The 20,075-nt window shown below is 38.7% G+C and overlaps 2 protein-coding genes across 4 annotated transcripts in view; one reads left to right on the top strand and one right to left on the bottom strand.

Annotated features, from left to right (window-relative positions):
* Positions 1-71: 71 nt before the first annotated feature.
* On the top strand, positions 72-11,597 carry fs(1)N (female sterile (1) Nasrat). Its single transcript, XM_076524093.1, has 16 exons — positions 72-361; positions 426-936; positions 1,042-1,337; positions 2,491-2,795; positions 3,230-3,913; positions 4,746-5,000; positions 5,066-5,381; positions 5,460-6,278; positions 6,745-7,260; positions 7,338-7,549; positions 7,928-8,066; positions 9,023-9,303; positions 10,065-10,430; positions 10,510-10,833; positions 10,928-11,081; positions 11,156-11,597. Exons 1-16 carry the CDS (start codon positions 97-99, stop codon positions 11,350-11,352), a joined length of 5,640 nt encoding a protein of 1,879 aa, XP_076380208.1. The 5' UTR covers positions 72-96; the 3' UTR covers positions 11,353-11,597.
* LOC117227775 (uncharacterized) overlaps positions 11,397-20,075 on the bottom strand; it is a 48,940-nt gene continuing 40,261 nt past the window's right edge. For 2 of the 3 annotated variants that reach the window (XM_076524100.1, XM_033483285.2), the window contains exons 7-15: positions 18,439-18,555; positions 16,727-16,858; positions 15,426-15,560; positions 13,858-13,954; positions 13,635-13,790; positions 13,335-13,557; positions 13,128-13,205; positions 12,956-13,063; positions 11,397-12,881 (exon numbers count right to left, since the gene is read on the bottom strand). In XM_076524100.1, the coding sequence (XP_076380215.1) occupies positions 11,554-12,881; positions 12,956-13,063; positions 13,128-13,205; positions 13,335-13,557; positions 13,635-13,790; positions 13,858-13,954; positions 15,426-15,560; positions 16,727-16,858; positions 18,439-18,555 (2,374 nt within the window). In that variant the 3' untranslated portion in view covers positions 11,397-11,553. The remainder of the gene's footprint in view (positions 12,882-12,955; positions 13,064-13,127; positions 13,206-13,334; positions 13,558-13,634; positions 13,791-13,857; positions 13,955-15,425; positions 15,561-16,726; positions 16,859-18,438; positions 18,556-20,075) is intronic. The other variant, XM_076524101.1, reaches the window with a different exon arrangement.

Genomic DNA, 20,075 nt, shown 5'->3' with positions numbered 1-20,075 from the left:
CTTGTTTTCCTGCGCGCGACTACTACTTTCCAGCACGCGGTTTGAGAACCGCTGCGCGAAATCCCGCTTCGAAAATATTTGGAACCCTTCGTCAGAATGCCACGAGAATGTCACGGCACGACTTTCCGCGTCAGTTTCCATTGTAAATGTACAATGTCCTCGTCGACTATCAGCCGTTCGATCGTGCTGCTGATCGTCCTTTCCGCGGGTGCGACAACGTGTTCCGATCTCGACGAGACGATAGAAAACTTGCACGAATTGTTGGGTACCAAATCTCAGCAGGTTCGGCGAGATTCCGAGGACGTCTCGTCGTCGATTTGGTTCGAGTACGAGTACAATACCGGCGCTGGGAACAGACAGGGTAATTAAAAAACGATAGCAGCCGCTTGTTCGATACCGAAGTCAAGGGTACATTTTTCTCGCAGAAGTGTCGGTGAAAGACGTTTCCGTCCACGAGGACCCGAAGCTCCCCGAGAACGGCGCCGCCCGGCAATACTTGGATGCGAACGGCGTCGGTTTCTTGATACACGCCGAGAGATCGTTCCTTTCGTTCTATGAATTCGATCCGGACAACGCTGTCGCCGGTGATCCAGTGAACTTAACCGTCGCTGGCGAGATACTGGCGTACAAAGCGTTCGCTTCGCACGGCTTCCAATCGGCGAACATCACGGAAGTGGACGTGGTGGCCGTTTTGTGCGTGCGATCGCTCGAAGGAACTTCGCTGCAATGGCACAGGCTGCTCGCCGACAGGACCTTCGACAATTTCTGGCTGTGGCCTGTCCAGAAGGATATCAAGCACGTGGAGCGCATTCGACGGAAAAATCGGAACGAACTGCTGTTGCTGGGCCACGAGACAATCCAATCCGGGATACAATACTCGCCCATCTACGTTTACGGTTTCAGCATTGACTTCTCCACGAGGTCTTTCGACTTCTGGTAACCCGATCTTTCCACGTTTTTGTCGCGGCAGAAATCCGACGCAGGATTTTCGCGACGAGGTGCAATTTGAAACAGCTGAAACAATTAACATAATCGTTCTAGGGTTAGTCTGGTGAAATTGGAACCAAAAGTGTTCGACATTCGAGTCTGCCCGATCTACGAAACCGCCTTCCTCGCTCTTCAAGGCCACAGCGGGCTCACCCTGTACGAGTACAAGGACAACGCGATCGGCAGCATTTTTCAGCAACCGCTAACGATCGAGTCGCACGATTTGAGAAACTTCGTGTGCTTCGAGAGTGGGTATCTGGCATTTCTGGCTGTGTCCGGGCCGGAAGCTGGCCTCTTGAACTTCTTCGAGGACGATTTTCAGGACAACACGGAGTTCGACGCTGATTTTAGTGAGACTTCAACGATGAAACTGTTCTAAGTCTTACAAGGGGTAGTGCCCGGGTTTGACGCTCATTTTTTGATGAGATTTGGTACGGTGATAGAGCTTGTAAAGCTGAATCCAATGATACCCGGTTTGGGGGACAGGCGGCTTATAGTTTTTGAGATAATTAATGTTAAAGTTGCTAATAAAAGGCCAGAATGGCACGCCTTGTCGCGACATGCGGGACACCCCCCACTTTCTGCCGCGCGAGGCACCCCCCCACTTCCTGTCGCGCGATGCCTCGCTGCGTAATCCAGTGCGTCTAAACCGACATGCCTACGCGGAACGGTTCGGCTGCGACCGATGCACGGTTCGGGCATCATCGGTCGGAGCCGAACCGTTCCGCGTAGGCATGCGCCAGTAACGCGAGCGAGAGCTTACCATACCGGCACGGCACTAGAAACATTAGGGGGGCGGGGGAGAGGTGAGAGGTTCGCTCCGGCCTACCTGAACCTTCGCGCCGTAATCCTGCGCGTCTTTCTGGCCTTTTCTTAGCAACTTTAACAATAATTATCTCAAAAACTATAAGTCGCCTACCCGCAAAACCGGGTATCATTGGATTCAGCTTTACAAGCTCTATCACTGTACCAAATCTCATGAAGAAATAAGCGTCAACCCTAAAGACCTCCCCTTATTAGTTGAAACTTTCAATCATCAATTCCAGGAATTTTGGTTATTAATTTGTTATCTGTCATACACTGTGCACGATTTTATTAGAACACAAGCCTAAAGATAGTCAGGCTGCAAAATCAAAATTTTCTAGCTTGATTACAGAAAATAGGAGCCAAATAACAAGCTTTTCCTTAATAATTTTGTTATTAAGGAATAATAATTTTTCCCTAATAATTTTATTAAGCTGAAAACAGTACGTTGACATTATTTAATTCTTTGAATCTTCCTACGGTTTCATTCATTTATTTGTATCATAAATGCATCAAATACGCAGTCCAGTTGCTGTCCACTCACCTTATCAGATCTGACTAAAAGAAGAAACAAAACTTCTTCCTTGTAACTGGCGCAAGAAATTTGTATTTTGCATAAGGAACTGCAGTACGGTTACAAATGGAATGTAATTTAGACGGCTATTCGGTTAAAACGTGGATCATTTATTTCGGTTGCAGACACTTCAGAAATATTATGGATCAAAGACATCAGACTGGACACTTACAGAGACGAGTCACTGTTGCTTCTTCAACTTGAAAACTCGACTGTCATTGCTTTAGGCTGGCAAGGTTTAAATTTCAAGAGGACACCGTTACCGCACAACGTTCTCGATCAATTCAACCTGTCGTTAGTCACTGTCATCCCAAAATTCGGATTCGTTCTCGGGAATAAGTTCGTGAAGTTTCACACGGAGATGAAAGACCTGAAACATCCATCTCAATACACCGCGGAGAGATTGTTGAGTCTTCAATATTTATTAAATGTAATAAACAACATATAATATATAATTATATAATAACATAATATAAAATATAATATATAATTAATTATATATTATATAATTATATTATTACCTAATATTTTAATATAATAATAATATATTATGATATAGTAATTTAATACAATATTATAATTATATATATTATATTATATATAATATAATATAATATTATAGTTATATATATTATATTATATATAATATAATACAATATTATAGTTATATATATTATATTATATCAAATATATAAATATTTTGTAAATAAAAAAAAATATATTGTATAATGTATAATATAATATATATAATAATATATTTATATATATAATTACTTACATACATACATATATATATATAATAAGTCTGACTTATTAAAATTATCCAAAAAAAACGTACAAGTTGGTCGAAATACATTTTTTTAGGACATTCTGAGTCACCAGGAGATGATTTTAAACGAAACGGAAGCGCGTCTCGAGAAAAGTTACTTGAAAAATCCTGTGATCACTGGATTTTGGAACATCAGTGTAGCGCGTGCAACGAACGCAACCGTATTCGACAATGATTCCGTCACGTTGGGATCCGCAAATCTGTCCAGGGAAGATTTAAGTTTCAACGTGACCGATTACATGGAACAGCTGAAGGAACTGGAACGGAAGCTTAATGAAATCGATTCGAATTTAGAGCAGGCCCTAAATTTGAATTCGGCCGAATTAGATCACAATTCGGACGTCGAAATGTTCGGAACTATGAACGCTTCCGGTAGCTTGAACGTGGACGAGCTAATTGTAAAGTTCATTAACGACGTCGACGTGCAGAACGATTCTCCGCCCGAGAATGAAAGTGTTAAACAGCACGCGAAAGTTTCCACTATAAAAGCCGACAATCTCACTGTCTATTCGTTAAATGGTATCCCGGTGACAGATATTCGCTTTGCAAATTCGATACACAATTATAGCGGCATTGACTTCTCGAAGATAGATCGAGCCGTGGTGGAGGGAGACCTCTTCGTCGAGACGATCAACGGCGTTCATTGGGGGAACCTCATGAAAAACGTCGTGTGGAAGAATAAGGATGCGGTCATCCCTGGCGACACCGTCATCGAAGGGGTAACAATAACAAATTACTGGTGTTAACGTAATAGAGTGAATTTTTAATCCACCCGAAGCCCGCTTGTGGAAAACGCGTCAAGCGTTAATGAAGCCAATCACTTCGAAAGCTTCATTGCCAGACGAATGTCTTATTTTCCATATAAAATAAAATTGAACTATTTAACTGTCTTTAATTATTTTAGTCGTTTAAGCTTAATGAAGCTAATCGCTTCGAAAGCTCCTGACAAATGTCTTATTTTCCATATAAAATAAAATTGAACTATTTAATTAACTTTAATTATTTTAGTCGTTTAAGCGTTAATGAAGCTAATCGCTTCGAAAGTTTCATTGCCAGACGAATGTCTTATTTTTCATATAAAATAAAATTGAACTATCCAACTACCTTTAATTATTTTAGTCGTTTAAGCGTTAATGAAGCTAATCGCTTCGAAAGCTCCAGACAAATGTCTTATTTTCCATATAAAATAAAATTGAACTATTTAATTAACTTTAATTATTTTAGTCGTTTAAGCGTTAATGAAGCTAATCGCTTCGAAAGTTTCATTGCCAGACGAATGTCTTATTTTTCATATAAAATAAAATTGAACTATCCAACTACCTTTAATTATTTTAGTCGTTTAAGCGTTAATGAAGCTAATCGCTTCGAAAGCTCCAGACGAATGTCTTATTTTCCACATAAAATAAAATTGAACTATTTAACTTCCTTTAATTATTTTAGTCGTTTAAGCGTTAATGAAGCTAATCGCTTCGAAAGCTTCATTCCCAGACGAATGTCTTATTTTCCATATAAAATAAAATTGAACCATTCAACTATCCTTAATTATTTTAGTCGCTGAGCGCAGACAGCGTAGAATTGGGCACGCTGAACGATCTCCAATATCCGTACGACTACGTTTTAGTGGACGGAAACATTGCAACGGAAGTGACCGGCCTAAAATCATTTAATCATCTGAGAGTAGGTAGCTTGAGCGGCCTCAAAACTATAAACGGTATAGACATCGACGATTTCATACTTCTGCAGGAAGACAATGTGCTGAACGAAGAAATCACATTCGAGGATCTGATCGTAGAAGGCCCTCTTAAGGTAAGTGCCTGAAATTTCGTACGCAGTTCGAATCATAAGGATTTATGAATCATTGAAAATTCTAGATTGACTGCAATGTAACAGGGCAGAACGTAATCGAACCGAAGCTCTTGAACGAGACCTCTGAGATCACGTCTCAGGTCACGTTTGTCAACCTGACTGTACTCGGAAATGTGATCTTTGAAAAGGTATTTTTATACAAGTATCCTTTGAGGTTCGACGATCTGCTATTGAAAACTGACGTGGACGCTAAAATAACTGGCACCAAAACGTTCCATGGTAACGTCGAGATGAGATCCAATGTAACGATCACGTCCGGATTAATTAACGGACACCCGATGGATGAATTCGTGACCACGGACACGGAGCAAGAATTTCCTAGTAACGATTCAAATTCTATAAAAAAAAAATATTAAGAAGTGATCATCGATCCACTTATTCATCGGAGCATATTTTCAGATTTGAAGAACGTATCGTCGCTGGTCACGTTTGGAAATGTAACTTATAAATTCGCGGACAGATTAGAAAATCTGCTGAACGAAAGTGGAAACGGCAGCAGCTGCCTCGAAAAGATAATTCTCTTCAAGTCTCCCATAGTCGTGGACCAATTGTCCTTTGACACAGTGAACAATGACGTTTCGTTTGACGAATTTACGAGAAAATTGAACGAATCGTTCGAGAATATAGTTTTCGATCGTCTCAATACCGGAACTCTGATAGCAGAAGAGATTGCGCCTAAAGAGATCAACGACGTCGACTTTGCAAATTTCGCGGAGCGTCTGGCGGCGTCCCGTAATATAACCGATTACTCGATCGACAATCTGGAATGTAATCGCATGGACGTGAAATTCATCAACGGAATGTCGATAGACGAAATAAATGATCTGATGAATCGTCTGAGCATGTACATGAAAGATCTTACTAATGGAAACAGGAGTCTCGACTCTCTTAAGGTGACAGGACAGATCAACGTTAACTCGATCAATGGTGTGAACTTGTCGGATTTATATAAAAACTGTAAGAGTAAATTGATTTTCAAAAACAACGTTACGATCGAAAATCTAACGATCCTCGGATTACTGAACAACATCAACTTCACGGAACGTGTCATGGATACGGTGTTGAAGACGGACAACAATATTACAGTCGACGGGCACAAAACATTCGCCACCGTGCACTGTCGTGAATTGCAGGCGATCTCTTTGAACGATCATCCCCTGGAGAATATTTTCGATCCTTATAAAGATCAGTTGTTGACCGGGCCAGTCATTGTGAATGGTACGTAAAAATTCACTGCAGTAAATTCTCCCTAATCCGCGCTCGGATTGTGCAGAAAAATGGACAATTTCGGAAGAGGAGATACGATTATTCGAGCCTTGGCGGGGCTCGTTTTTATAGTCGCCGATTGTCAACAATTATAAAAACGAGGTGGAAGACTCGAATTATCGTATCTGCTCTTCCCAAATTGTCAATTTTTGTTTACAAGTTGAGGGACAATTGGAGAGAAGTTACTGTATTCGGGTTTCGCGGCTCGTTTTTATAATTGTTAACAATCGACGATTATAGAAACGAGCCTCGAGGCTCGAATAATCGTATCTCCTCTTCCCAAATTGTCCATTTTTCTGCACAATTTACTGTAATTTACAATCTGCGTGGTAGCAATAAAATTGATCGAATTTTTTGATGATCGACAACTTTCGATGATTGTGATAAGGTGAAGAGCAAGTGTTTTTTACGTCTCCAGGAAACGTGACAGTCCTCGGAAAATTCCATGCAACCGGATACATAGGCGACGTAAAATTCGAGGACCTAATCAACAGGCGCAAGGCTCTCGGTAACAATAGCTACGAATATCGCGAGAAAGTTAATTTTTCGAGTAACGCGAGGATTAAGAACCTCGTTGTAAACGGGACAATCCAAGGCACAGATTTCGACACTTTCTTAAAGACGGTCATTTTTAAAAACGAGGACAACGTTGTCATTTCTGGCGCGAAAGTATTCAAGAACTCTGTCACCTTCAACGACGACTTCTTCGTGCACGATAAATTGAACGACATAGACTTGAAGAGTTTCTGGGACAACGCTGTCTTCATCGATAGACCATTTTTCATCAAATCGAAGATCGTCTTCGAAGATGATATCAAAGTTGAGAAAGACTTAATCGTTAAAACAAACTTGGCAGCAAAGACCGTCATGGGGATCGATATAAATGAACTGAAACTCGGCGTTTTGTACAGAAACAGACCCCATTACATTAAAGGTAACTCCTCGACGGATTCTGCGACACATTTTTTTTCAATTTTCATTAGAAAAATTATTACTTGGATATCTGTGCAGAAACCATTGAACTCACCGACGTCATCTTCCAGTCAAATATCAATGTAGAAAGGCTCAACGATTGGGACATGAAGTTGTTGATATCACTGAAATCAGAACAAACTATACCGGTGGATCGTCTTCGCTGTCTGAACGTCACCGTCGAGAAATTCGAACTTTTGGGAAGGATCAACGACGAGAACCTGAAAACTGTGCAAGAGACGACGTTCATGGTACGTTTAACACGTTCCGTGCCACGTGTGCCATCGATGGTACACGCTTGCATGTTTACTTAGTGAACTGAACAAATTGTTTACAAGAAATTTAGAACCGAAGAATCAATTTCCACCGCAAGAATGGGCGTTGATAAGTTTTTGTTACGTTGTTATGTGTACGAGAATTAATAATTGCACGTAATACATCAAGTTTTAGTAAAATATCAAAGTGTGAAGATTCGAGTAAAAAAAGCTCGACACGGAACGTGTTAACTTTAGACATGCAGAGTGTTCACTTGAAAGTAAACACCGTGTTCCGTTGAAAAGTGTACGCGTGTCCGTGCACAATAATGTTAAAAATTATGTTTGATAATTTTTGCGCATGTTTTTTTTCAGAAAACTGGCAGTCAGAATATCACGGGACACTTCAACTTCACAGGGCAGGTTCGCATCCGCCGTAATTTCAACGCGCGTCTGATCAATGGAATCGATCCGACTCGAACCATTCCTTTAAATTCAAATAGTACACTGACAGGTGATTATTAGAAACTAATAATAATTTTATTCGTATATACGGGCACAACCCTTTGTTACAAAAGAAGAAATAAAAAGAAAAGATTTCTAATAGCCGTCATAGAAGTACAATAAAAATATACAGGGTGCCCCAAAAATGTCGCAATTCGAAAGTAGAGGATTCCTGAGGTGATTTGAAGCAACTTTTTCCTTAGCGAAAATGCAATCCGCGGCTTCGTTTACGAGTTATTAACGAAAAACAGTGACCAATCAGAGGCGAGATCATTTGGCGCGAGACGGCCGAGACAATGAGCGGAAGCAGCCGCGCGCCAGCAGAGCTCGCCTCTTATTGGTCAGTGTTTTTCGTTAATAACTCGTAAACGAAGCCTTGGAGAAAATTTTTGCAAAGGAAAAAGTTGCTTCAAATGACCTTAGGAACGTCCCATTTCCGGATTGCGAGACATTTTCGGAACACCTTGTATATATATGTATATAATAATAATAATATATAATGTAATACAATACAATGAGAAGGAGAAAGTAAGATATAAATTAATAGCAATAATAAAATAATAGCAATTATAAAATTATCAGACATAGAAAAAAGATAAAAAACAAAAAAAAGATTAATGAAATATAGAAGAAATTAGGTAGCAAGATGATCAACAGCAACTATTATGAGAGTAGAGTGTCTGAAGGATAGGTATATGCTTTAAAAATAATAAAAAAGGAGTTCATAGCGATTTGATTAGTAGGTCGTAGAGACAGTTATGGTGATCATAGAGCGTACAATGAAGTTCAGGAAGAAAAGTAGAAGTATGTTCAACGAAGTGAAACAGTGCATTTTAATTTTTCCAAAATGTCAGGACAGTTAATACGATTATTAATGACTTTGTAAATGAACGATAAGTTTCCAACGATAACAATGTCATCTGATCGATTTAGAAGCTTGTTAAACAAGGTAATTGACTGTTTCAGGGAACTTTTTGTTTGAGAAGCCTATCATTCTGAACCGATCTCTCCGCGTATTGAACGGCTACTTGAATGATATAGATCTTTCTCGATGGGAAGCTGCAGCTGTAAGAACTAGTCATTTCTTGCCGCAAATTGTTTCTGGAAAGTGGACAGTAAATGGTAGCGTATATTTCGAGAATGGTGCTACAGGAAGCAATATTTTAAATGACACCAGTCTCGCCAAGCTGGCGGATACTTTGGGAAAGAGACGTTCAGAGATGGATGCGTGGGTCAAGTATGCCAATGTAAGATGAGCATTGGATTACTAAACTGTAGATCTTTATGCAGATCGATATCATCAAATCTGAAACAGAAATTAACCCTTTCGCTACGGGCGGATTTTCCGCCGCGGTACTTCACTGCACGCTACAAGACGCCGTTCTATCGTTGCGGGGGTACCGCAGCGGAGAATCCGCTAGTAGCAAAAGGGTTAATCCAAATAAAGTTAAACGAAATTGAAAGAAATAAGGCATATCTATTTATCCGTTGTTGAGAGAAAAATAAGGTGAATTATCTTTCTGCAGTAAGCACTGACTTTATTCGCTACAAACGATCGAACTTATGGAGGGCCATTATAATGGCCCGTAGTACCTCGGTGACATTTTATGGAGGGCCACTATAGTGGCCCGTAGTACCTCGGTGGCATCTTATGGAGGGTCACTATAGTGGCCCGTAGTACCTCGGTGACATTTTATGGAGGACCACTATAGTGGCCCGTAGTACCTCGGTGGCATCTTATGGAGGGCCACTATAGTGGCCCGTAGTACCTCGGTGGCATCTTATGGAGGGCCACTATAGTGGCCCGTAGTATCGAAAGGGTTAAAAATGCAACTTCCATTTTATTCATTTGAATAGGTGGAAAATGGTGTAATAATATTCTTAAATTCTTCTGACTTCATAGTTCTGTACTGCATCTGTTCATTTTTGCACGAAAATCGCCATTCTTTTCCTAAGAAATTTACATTGCTCGTATTCCTCGATCGATTGATGATTTCGATGTTCACAGGCGAGGCTCAGAGACATATGTCAAGACTTAAATAACCTGATGCTGTCAGCCAAGAAACAAATATATAGGTTCAGCGTGTTCGACTACCTGCAGCACTTCGATTTCGAGAATCGCATTGTCAGCCTGCACCAGTTCGAGCTAGATGGCTTGGACTACCTGATAATAAGCTACAATACATGCCGCATGCAGACATACTTGTTCAAGGAAGGAAAATTCGAGTCTGTCGCCAACGTGACCGATTTCGGGTTCGTTCACGGATGGATCACGTTTAGAGACAACGAAAATCTTTATTTCCTTACTTCAGGGACACCGGTTTGTGGCAGGAACTCCACGAATTTGTGGAAACTCGAGAACAACGAGTTCAAGGTGTGATCTTTTGTTTTCACCGAAATTTATACAATACTTCATAATCGATCGAATGTTGCTTAAATATTTGCTTTCGCAGCATGTTTCGAGCCTGGGTCGTAAGATAGACAGCAGGAAGGTGAACCGAAAAGCTCTCCAGAAGATAATCAGTCGGAAAAATGAGAAACGATCTTCAAAAATAAGGAAGAAGGATCTGGAGGAGGCTCTGTCGTCCCTAGAACGTGATAATGACGTGAAAATAGTCTTACAAGATGATCAGCTGTTGTTGACCAACAGCCAAAGGGCTAACAAGCACGATGTTGACAAAATGAAGAATCCCGAGGTTCTGAAATTTAAGGCGGGAATATTCGAGAAAGAGATATTTTTGTATTACAGCGAAGATCTTAGCGATGATCATATATTCGTAAGTCGAATGTTTTTAAGACAGCAAACTTTGTCAAGTCACGTGTACATCGATATGTGGGAGTAATCGATTCGCATTTATATAAATATTGTAGATTTGCAACGACCATGGAGCACGCAAAAAGATCTTGCAAACCATAAAAGCTTACAAGCCGACGTCGTTCACGGCTCTGAATTTCGAGGGAAACGTTGAGACGCTTTTACTCTTCGTTGAAAACAGGATGATACTTCAAATCTACGAGTACAAAGGTGAACGGTTGATATCAAAGTAACTTCTAAATATTCGATTATTTAGCATCTCATAAGTTGTACATATTTTCCAGGAATACAAGGCTTCGTACACAGGGACAGCGTTACATTGAACATCGATAAGTTATACAATTTCCAAATCCGAAAGTTCGCTGGTCTAGCGAAGCGACACTGTCTCGCTTTGGTCCACGAGAATCGATTGACGATCTTGGAGGCAAAAATGTACGGAGAGAAAGTTGACATGGGATCGTTGAAGTGTCCAGGAACATGAAATTAAATTCATACCGGTTTTAGGAGAAATGAATACTCTGGATATCGATTATCTATGCTTATAATTGTATAAGTTTTCTTATAAGAGTTTTGTATAAATTGGTTCGCAAACGTGAACTTACTATTGGTACCGAAAGTACTAAGTTGTGCGCTGATACTGCGCGATTGTAATCACTGTTGCGGTTCGTAGAAAAAGAGTTTGTTAATAAACGCCGCCCAGCCGCTTGGCCTCGTAAAAAGCAATAATCTCCTCGTCGATTTCCGGATCACCTGTCAGAGGAAGCGAGTCTTCAAAACTGCCGTTACCTCGACCACGATCCAACTTCTGATGGAAATCATCGTTAGTTTTACTTCTTGCGCTGGCACTCGATTTTTCTTGCCGGTCAGCCGTGAAGCTGCCGACACTCGACTTTCTACCACCGCTTCTTTTGCTCGCGTTACTCTCAATTTCACGGTTAGAAAAATAAACGCTGCTTCTACCGTACCGCGCGATCTCGTCTTTCTCTTCGTCGCGAACATTGGTTGCCACGAGCGGTTCCACGAACCTCTGCGAACTCGCATTGTCAACGAATCGATCATTTTGAAAACTGCCGCGGGAAGACCTCACGGAAACCGAACGATTCCCATCGTCGTTCTCGAATTTGTTGTCAAAGTTAAAATCCTGAGTCGACGCAGTCGGTCGATGCTCGCGAAGCAGATCGCAGTTAGTGAGAAATTTATGCCTCAATTTCAAGTCATAATTTTGAGTTCGCGATCTCAATTTCGCGTCGAGGCTCTGCATAATGTTATTCGAATATTGAGATTCGATCGTAGACAAATCCGAAGTCAGAGGCGATTTAGTTTCACTTTGGGGCCCATTGAAGCGCAACATTTTCTCGTAAAATAGAATCGGGTCGTCGTCGCTGACGATAGAATCATTGACATTTTTACCGCGAGCATTTCCGTCACTTTCTTGATTAACTGTACTTTCCGACAGCAGCGTGGTCTCGGCATTTTTAATCGTCGAGTTTTTAATTTCGCCGTTCCTCGCTGGTTTCTTTTCAGCCTTACGAGCTACTTGTCGCTGTTCTTCTGGATTCTTGTTCACCGTCGAATCGCCCAGAGTTACATTGACGATGTTGCAGCTCAACAACTCCGCTTGTATATTGTTCACGGAAACATGTTTATTCGCTGAAATTAGCTCGAGCGATTTTTTCCGGTTTCGAACGTTCGCTATGTTGTTCGCGAGAAAGTTAGGGCGGTCGTTAACACCGTTCTTGTTGCAATTGTTTTTACTTTCATTGACAACAGTGTTCCGCGAATTATCGTTAAAATCGCACGCGAGAACAGGCGTGTAATCCTTGAATTTCTTTTTGTGGTTTCTCGAACGAACGCTGTTAATTGATATTATTTTATCATCGAGAACGCCAGTCATTGCGGACGATGAATCAGCAGCATTCGTTTTGTTATCTTCCGTGCACGTTGTTCGACTTTCTGAAACAGTTGTCGGTCGATTTCCATTATTCGCGTGATCCACTAATTGCGTACCTGCTAAAATTAAATCTACTGTTAATTGAATGGAATAACTTATGGAATATTGTTTGTATGGAAGTGTTGAAAATTACATCGTCCATCATAATCACTCGTTTCTACGTTCGACGTAAGTTCATCGGGATTGTTAGTTAGAGATCCTGCTTCATCGGGTAAAATCAGGTGTTTATCGCCGGGGAGTTCTAAATTAAAAATTAGTATAGTTTCTTGGTTGAACGAATGCAGGAAGTAAACGCAAACGAGTACTTGATTCTTTGAGAGAGCCTTCCTTCACGCTGAACTGCCTTTTCTCCTTTCCCTTATTCAGCAGATCGATTAACAGAGCTATTTTTATTTCAGGAAGTTACCATTTCATAAGTTGCGATCGTTAATAATAAAAAAAAAATGTAAAGCTAGCCTTCGATAAAAAAATTCAATAAAATAATGAAAACTAAAAATATGGCATTAGGATACAAATTTCCTTGTCCCTTTGAAAAACCAAGTCTTTGTAGTATTCCAATTTCATCGAACAACTCTTTGGGTCCTTGCTCAGCTCCAAAATTCTTCTGAAACTTTCGAAACAGTATTCGACACTCTGCAAACTGTAATTCCAAGAGATCTTAGCGTTGAATTCTATGAAGTTTCTAATCTGAGCATCCAACTTCCATTTATCTTCGGCGGTTAGTTCCTCGGATGACTACGTTTAAAATAACAGATAAATTAATATCAACTATTATAAAATTTTGACAATCCACGTGAAAGATGCGAACGTACAATCCCTTTTGTCATCGCTTCAATCTGTTTCTTGAGCCTCTCGTTCTCCAATTTCAGCAACGCGTTCTCGCTTCGAACGCTCGTATGCAAGACTAATTTCACATCGTTATTTATCATGGCCACTCTTTGGGCAAACCTGCACGCAGAAATTGTCTCCTGGTAACGATAAAGATTATTCAAATATTAGAGTAAAATGTGAAAGAGTAGACGAACATGTTCATACCTCTATGTTCGATGATACGGTACTCAAATTTGCCAACATGGCGGTCATACAGTTTCCGCCCAAGCTGTCCCTCAAAATCGACGTCAAATACGAATTTCTAAAATTGTATACACAAATAATTTATTCATTAGAATTATTGTACTTATTCTACAATGAGACAAGATAATAATTATTTATCACAGACAAAAGTAGAAGAGAAATCGAACAGAAATAATTGAAGAGAATATAAATACACAAGATATCATTTTTTAATTAATTACAAACGGTTTTTATAATCCAATAAAGTACTAATAAACATTTCAGCGTAGGTCATTTAAATTGTAGCAAGTAGAGTAAGATGACACAATATTTACGCTTTTAGGCTAATTAATGGATACAATAATGAGAGTAATGATTTAACTTTTTAGATTGCTGGTATATTAAAATATTTAAAATATTGTGACAGAGTTTGTAAATTTTAGTATTTTAAAAAATTCTAATAGGATAAACAAATTTTTCACCGTTCGTATTTCAATAAATTAACACTAGGTTCCAAATTTTTTCATTTAGCATTATTCAGATTGTAAAGATACATTTATGACGAATTTATTCAATAAATTTGTTACTTGCGATAAATATCAAAATAAAAATCGGTAAATGTCCAAATAAATGTATTATTGTTGCTTTAGTAATGGAATATAAAATAGATGCTTACAGTGCTCCGTAAACCAAACGTAAATAAGAATTGAAAATCCATTCTGCATAAAATATTGAGAATTCACCGAAATTGATGGTATAGTAAAATATTTAAAATATTGTGACGGAATTTGTTAATGTTAGTATTTTCAAAACTTCTAATAGGACGAACGAATTTTTCACCATTCGTATTTCAATAAATTAACACTAGCTTCCAAATCTTTAAATTCATTATTATTCACATCGTAAAGATGCATTTACGAGGAATTTATTTAATAAATTTGTTACTTGCGATAAATATCAAAATAAAAATCGGTAAATGTCCAAATAAATGTATTATTGTTGCTTTAGTAATGGAATATAAAATAGATGCTTACAGTGCTCCGTAAACCAAACGTAAATAAGAATTGAAAATCCATTCTGCATAAAATATTGAGAATTCACCGAAATTGATGGTATAGTAAAATATTTAAAATATTGTGACGGAATTTGTTAATGTTAGTATTTTCAAAACTTCTAATAGGACAAACGAATTTTTCACCGTTCGTATTTCAATAAATTAACACTAGCTTCTAAATCTTTAAATTTATTATTATTCAGATCATAAAGATACATTTACGAGGAATTTATTCAATAAATTTGTTACTTGCGATAAATATCAAAATAAAAATCGGTAAATGTCCAAATAAATGTATTATTGTTGCTTTAGTAATGGAATATAAAATGCTGCTTATACTAAGCAGCATTTATATTTCAATGCTACGTTAATAAGAATTGAAAATCCATTCTGCATAAAACATTCAAAAATCCATTCTACATAAAACATTGAGGATCCACCGATTATAAATGAACGTGTGTCGATATTCTAGAATACTATAGTGCGGGTACGGCACCTGTACGGAATGTGACCGACACTCTCCTGACCCAGACATACTATGACTTGCTCCAAGTAATGTAGGCTCAGGTTAATGTGCTTCGCCTCGGTCAGTATGGTGCCGCTTATCGAGCATTTGTAGACCCGTTCAGACCTATAGAAAATTCCATGCTGAAAAATCGTGTACCGTTACGAAATTTGCTATTGCAGCCGAGGAAGCGTGCTGGAGACGCGACGGAACGCGTCTGGGCATGGAAAAATGGTCACAGACAAGTAGGTTGAACGGCACCGATGATGTAATTGCAACATGCTTGCCCGAAGAACGTGGGATGCTGGCTTGCACGGTTGTCAACGAAATTTATTTCCTTAACGCGATTAATGCGCAATCAGAAATTTACGCTCGATTAAAGTTAACTTGGCCGTTATCTTGGACGTTGCCGGCTGCCATCGGATGGCAATTACAAAAAAAACAAAAGAACAAATATTGGAAGTCTACTATAATCACATTACATTTTTAGAAAAGTTATGTTAGTCATCTCAAATCCTTTTTCCTCTTTATAGATATTTTTGATATAGATATTTTGACTCTTCTTTCTTATTTAATTGCTTCGATGGCTGAAGCGACATCGTTAAATTATTTGTAATAATTTTAAAGATTAGAGAAATTACTATGAGACTGGGTGAAAGAGATCAAGATTAAAAATTAATTACAAAATAGTTCGTTGCGCAGTTTCATCTTATATTGGTGATTCCATAAATAGAAGTCGAATGAAAATTATATTGATAAATGTTTTTAATTAATATGGGAGGTTATTTATTAAAAGGCATATTGTCAAACCTTTCTGTTAATGGCTAATCTTTAATTATAGGGTAGTTATGAAATTAGTCGGCTCCCGATTGTGATTTTTTTGCTGTAGCATCTGCAGAGCGGGCCATCTATATTTAGGAGCCAAAAGACTATTTTTTTACAGTCTAGTTTCACAGAAGAGAATCTGTAGAGTTTTGTCACAGACTTAATCCTATGTCTGTGGTTTTATCAAGATTAATAATACCAATTGAACTCTACTCTAATTATTATCTGTTTTTCGAGAAAAATATAAAATAAAATAGAAAAGGAAATACATAAAGTCATAAAACTTCACTGTTTCATTCCTATTATCTTAAATTTGCAACGCAGGGCTGCAGTGAATAGCTAATTGAATGACATCGGATACTTTTTTTCGAAAAACAGACTATAGCCTCGGTAAGGCAGTCGAATTCATATATCCTGTCCGTGCTGGTACCGCCGGTGGATAAGCGGACTGACGAAGGTATACGAACCCAGCTAGGTCTACCAAGTGCACTTTCGCCCGTTTATAGTGATCAGCGCCGAACTCCTTCATAGAGACCACGATGGTAAAGATGCAGTGTGATCTTGATGACTGGGGGTTCATCGGGGTTTCTGAAGTGACCCTAAACAACATATTTAATTCATTCATTCATTCAAATCATGATTCATTCGATAAATGAATCAATTAATTAATTCAATTCAAAAATAAGCCTAAACAACATATCTAATCAATTCATTCATTCAAATCATGATTCATTCGATCGATTAATTAATTCAATTCAAAAATAGCCCTGAACAACATATTTAATCAATTAATTGATTTTTTCGAGGACAAATTTCAAGTCAGTGTTATTTTCTAATCCATATAGTATTTTTTAAATCGCTATTATTCATGTTACAGGCTGAATTACGATTTATGTTTCATCAATTTCAAGAGATAGAAGTCAAACAGTAATTTCTCTTTATTTGTTTAACCTGTTAACTCATTTCTTCTCGCTCGCAACAATACTTGATCCTTCGGTTATCAAAATCTAGGAATTAATGAAAAACGAAGACATACAAGAAACAAAAATTGCCACGTTTTATTAGGAAGAATGTGCTAATTGACGTAGCAAAGAAAAGAGTTAACGCTGCTTATTGTTTGTCGTAGCAACTACACGATTCATCGTAAATACAGTAATTTTTCTAGGAAATGCCAAGGTTGGGGTTGCTGTGAATTTCTCTGTGCTAGTCCTATGCTTACGTAATTTATTGCTACGACATGCTATGTGATGCGGCACGCGACGCGAATTCCCGGAAGACAACACGAAATGGTCTGTTTGGGTGTGTGTCAGGTAAGAAAAACTGTGGAACTACAAGGCACGTGGCCGTCGAATCGAAGCACGTGGCCTTCGAATTGCCTCCGAATCGTGTCATGTGGCCTTCGAATTGTCTTGGAATCGTGTCATGTGGTCTACGAATTGCCTTGGAATCGTGTCATGTGGTCTTCGAATTGTCTTGGAATCGTGTAATGTGGCCTTCGAATTGCCTTGGAATCGTGTCATGTGGCCTTCGAATTGCCTTGAATTCGTGTAATGTGGCCTTCGAATTGCCTTGAATTCGTGTAATGTGGCCTTCGAATTGCCTTGGAATCGTGTACGTGGCCTCCGAATTGTCTTCGAATAATGTCATATGACCTTCGAATTGTCTTCGAATTTCCATCGAATCATGTCATGTCGCCTCCGAATTGCCTTCGAATCGTGTCACGTGGCCGCCAAATTACCTTCGAATCATGTCATGTGACCTATGAATTGCCTTCGAATCGTGTCACGTGGCCTCCAAATTGCCTTCGAATCGTGGCAAAAAATTAGAAATAGAAAAAGTTAAATCATCGTTTTTATTCCAGCACTACGAAAGAATTCTAGCATTTCCAGCAATTCTAGCAGCATTCTAGCGTTACACCGGCATGCTGGCCGCGGCCTTTTTTTGCCGACTGCCTCGAGTTTCTATAAAAACGAGCCGCGAAGCTCGAAGAGCCGCGACTTAGCATTCTCGGATCTGCCGGTTTCAACTCCGATATCCGAACATTTCTGAGAAAAATTACTGCACATAAAATCTGCAATCCACACTAAAGATTTCACCTTGAATTGAGTGAAACAGAAATTTTGTCGAATCCTTATCTTGAACCCTTGTCAAATATAAGTAAAATCTACCATCGACTCACCGATTGTTCTCACCCACCAAAAGCAACTGGAAAGCATTCTCGAAAGACTCGACGCCGTGGAAACTGAGGTTCTTCAAATGCAGCTGCCCGCTTTCGTCTTCCTGTATCGAGACACGGCTGAAACGCGTCGGGAAATCATTAAAATCGCTTCTTTTTCGGAGCGAGGGACCGGTCAGCGATCGCTTGGGACTCGCGTGTTAACAGATGCGATCAGAAAGTTCGCGCATTACGTAAAACGCACGTATCCCCGTCTGATCGATCGAACTTCCGCTGTCAACGGCCAAGGAAAATGCTGATTAATTGACTCAGTTAGAAAAATATTCCGGTTCGAGCGAGGCGGCGGCTTGTCGGTGTCTTTCCAATCAATTGAATATGTTGGGTAACGCTGCCCTGATCAGATACAGATCTCTGCTATGAATTTTCCTAACGTTTGTGCGCGAAACAAGGAGTTTAGACACGGAATGCTCCGCGAACAGACGGCGAATTCCAATAATCGCTCGGAGTGAAACTGGACGCCCGGAGTTCCGCATTTGTGTAATGAAATCGGAATTGTCAAGCGGTATTATTCAGGGCAACGCGTTAAACGATTGTCGGGCCGCGTTTGATCTAAACTCTGTTCCTTGAAACGATAGCCGCCTATCTTGAACGGAGCGACTCATTTTGTAGAAACTTTTCATTCGTTAATATTTGAACGCTCTACAAAAATAATTGCGCGGAAGTTTCTTTCCTAATGTCTTATCGTTTATTATGTAATAAATGATATATATTATAAATAATTATATATAATATATATGATATAACAATAATATATAATATATATATAATATATATAATATAACAATAATATATAATATATATATAAAATATAATAATAATATATAATATATATAATATAATAATAATATATATAATAACTATATTAATTACTATATGTATATTAATATAATTATTATATTATATATAGTATAATAATAATATATATAATAATTATATTAATATATTATATTAATTACTATATGTATATTAATATAATTATTATATTATATTATATATTATAACGTCTTTAAATCTGAAAACGTGCTACAATATTTTTCGCCCAATTCGACGTTCATTTAAACCATGAAATTATGGACAAAACCGAACTGGTGAAATTTAAATTTAAAGCAATAATATAATAATCATATTTTAATATATTACTGTAATATGTTTATTATATAAAAAATATGTTATCGCTTTAAATTTAAATTGCTTCATTAAATACATCATTAAATATGAAACCCCTAAACATTAGCCGATATTTTTGAAAAATGTTCCGCGCTTGACAGGTTTATTGCTCCGAGAGAGTCGGGCAGGAAACTTCGTTCTCCTCTCAATCATTCCGATTATTTGAAACCGACGCGATTACATCGTTACATTCGTGTAACGTTTCTTCTCCGCGGTGGTTTTTACAGAATTGCAAAAATACCGCGATCGTTCGGTAACCAGTTCCAGCGACCGGCTTCTTGCGTTAGACGTAACAAATGTTCGATGTAACAAAGACACCAAAGACGGTTCTGGGAGCGGCGGCACGAAAAATCGGCAAGAAGCCTAGATGAGCAACGATTTGACCGGATCTAGCCGGGCGAAGCGTGAAATCG

The sequence above is a fragment of the Megalopta genalis genome, chromosome 8, assembly GCF_051020955.1.
Source record: "Megalopta genalis isolate 19385.01 chromosome 8, iyMegGena1_principal, whole genome shotgun sequence".
NCBI lineage: Eukaryota > Metazoa > Arthropoda > Insecta > Hymenoptera > Halictidae > Megalopta > Megalopta genalis.
This window is presented reverse-complemented; position numbering and strand designations above follow the sequence as displayed.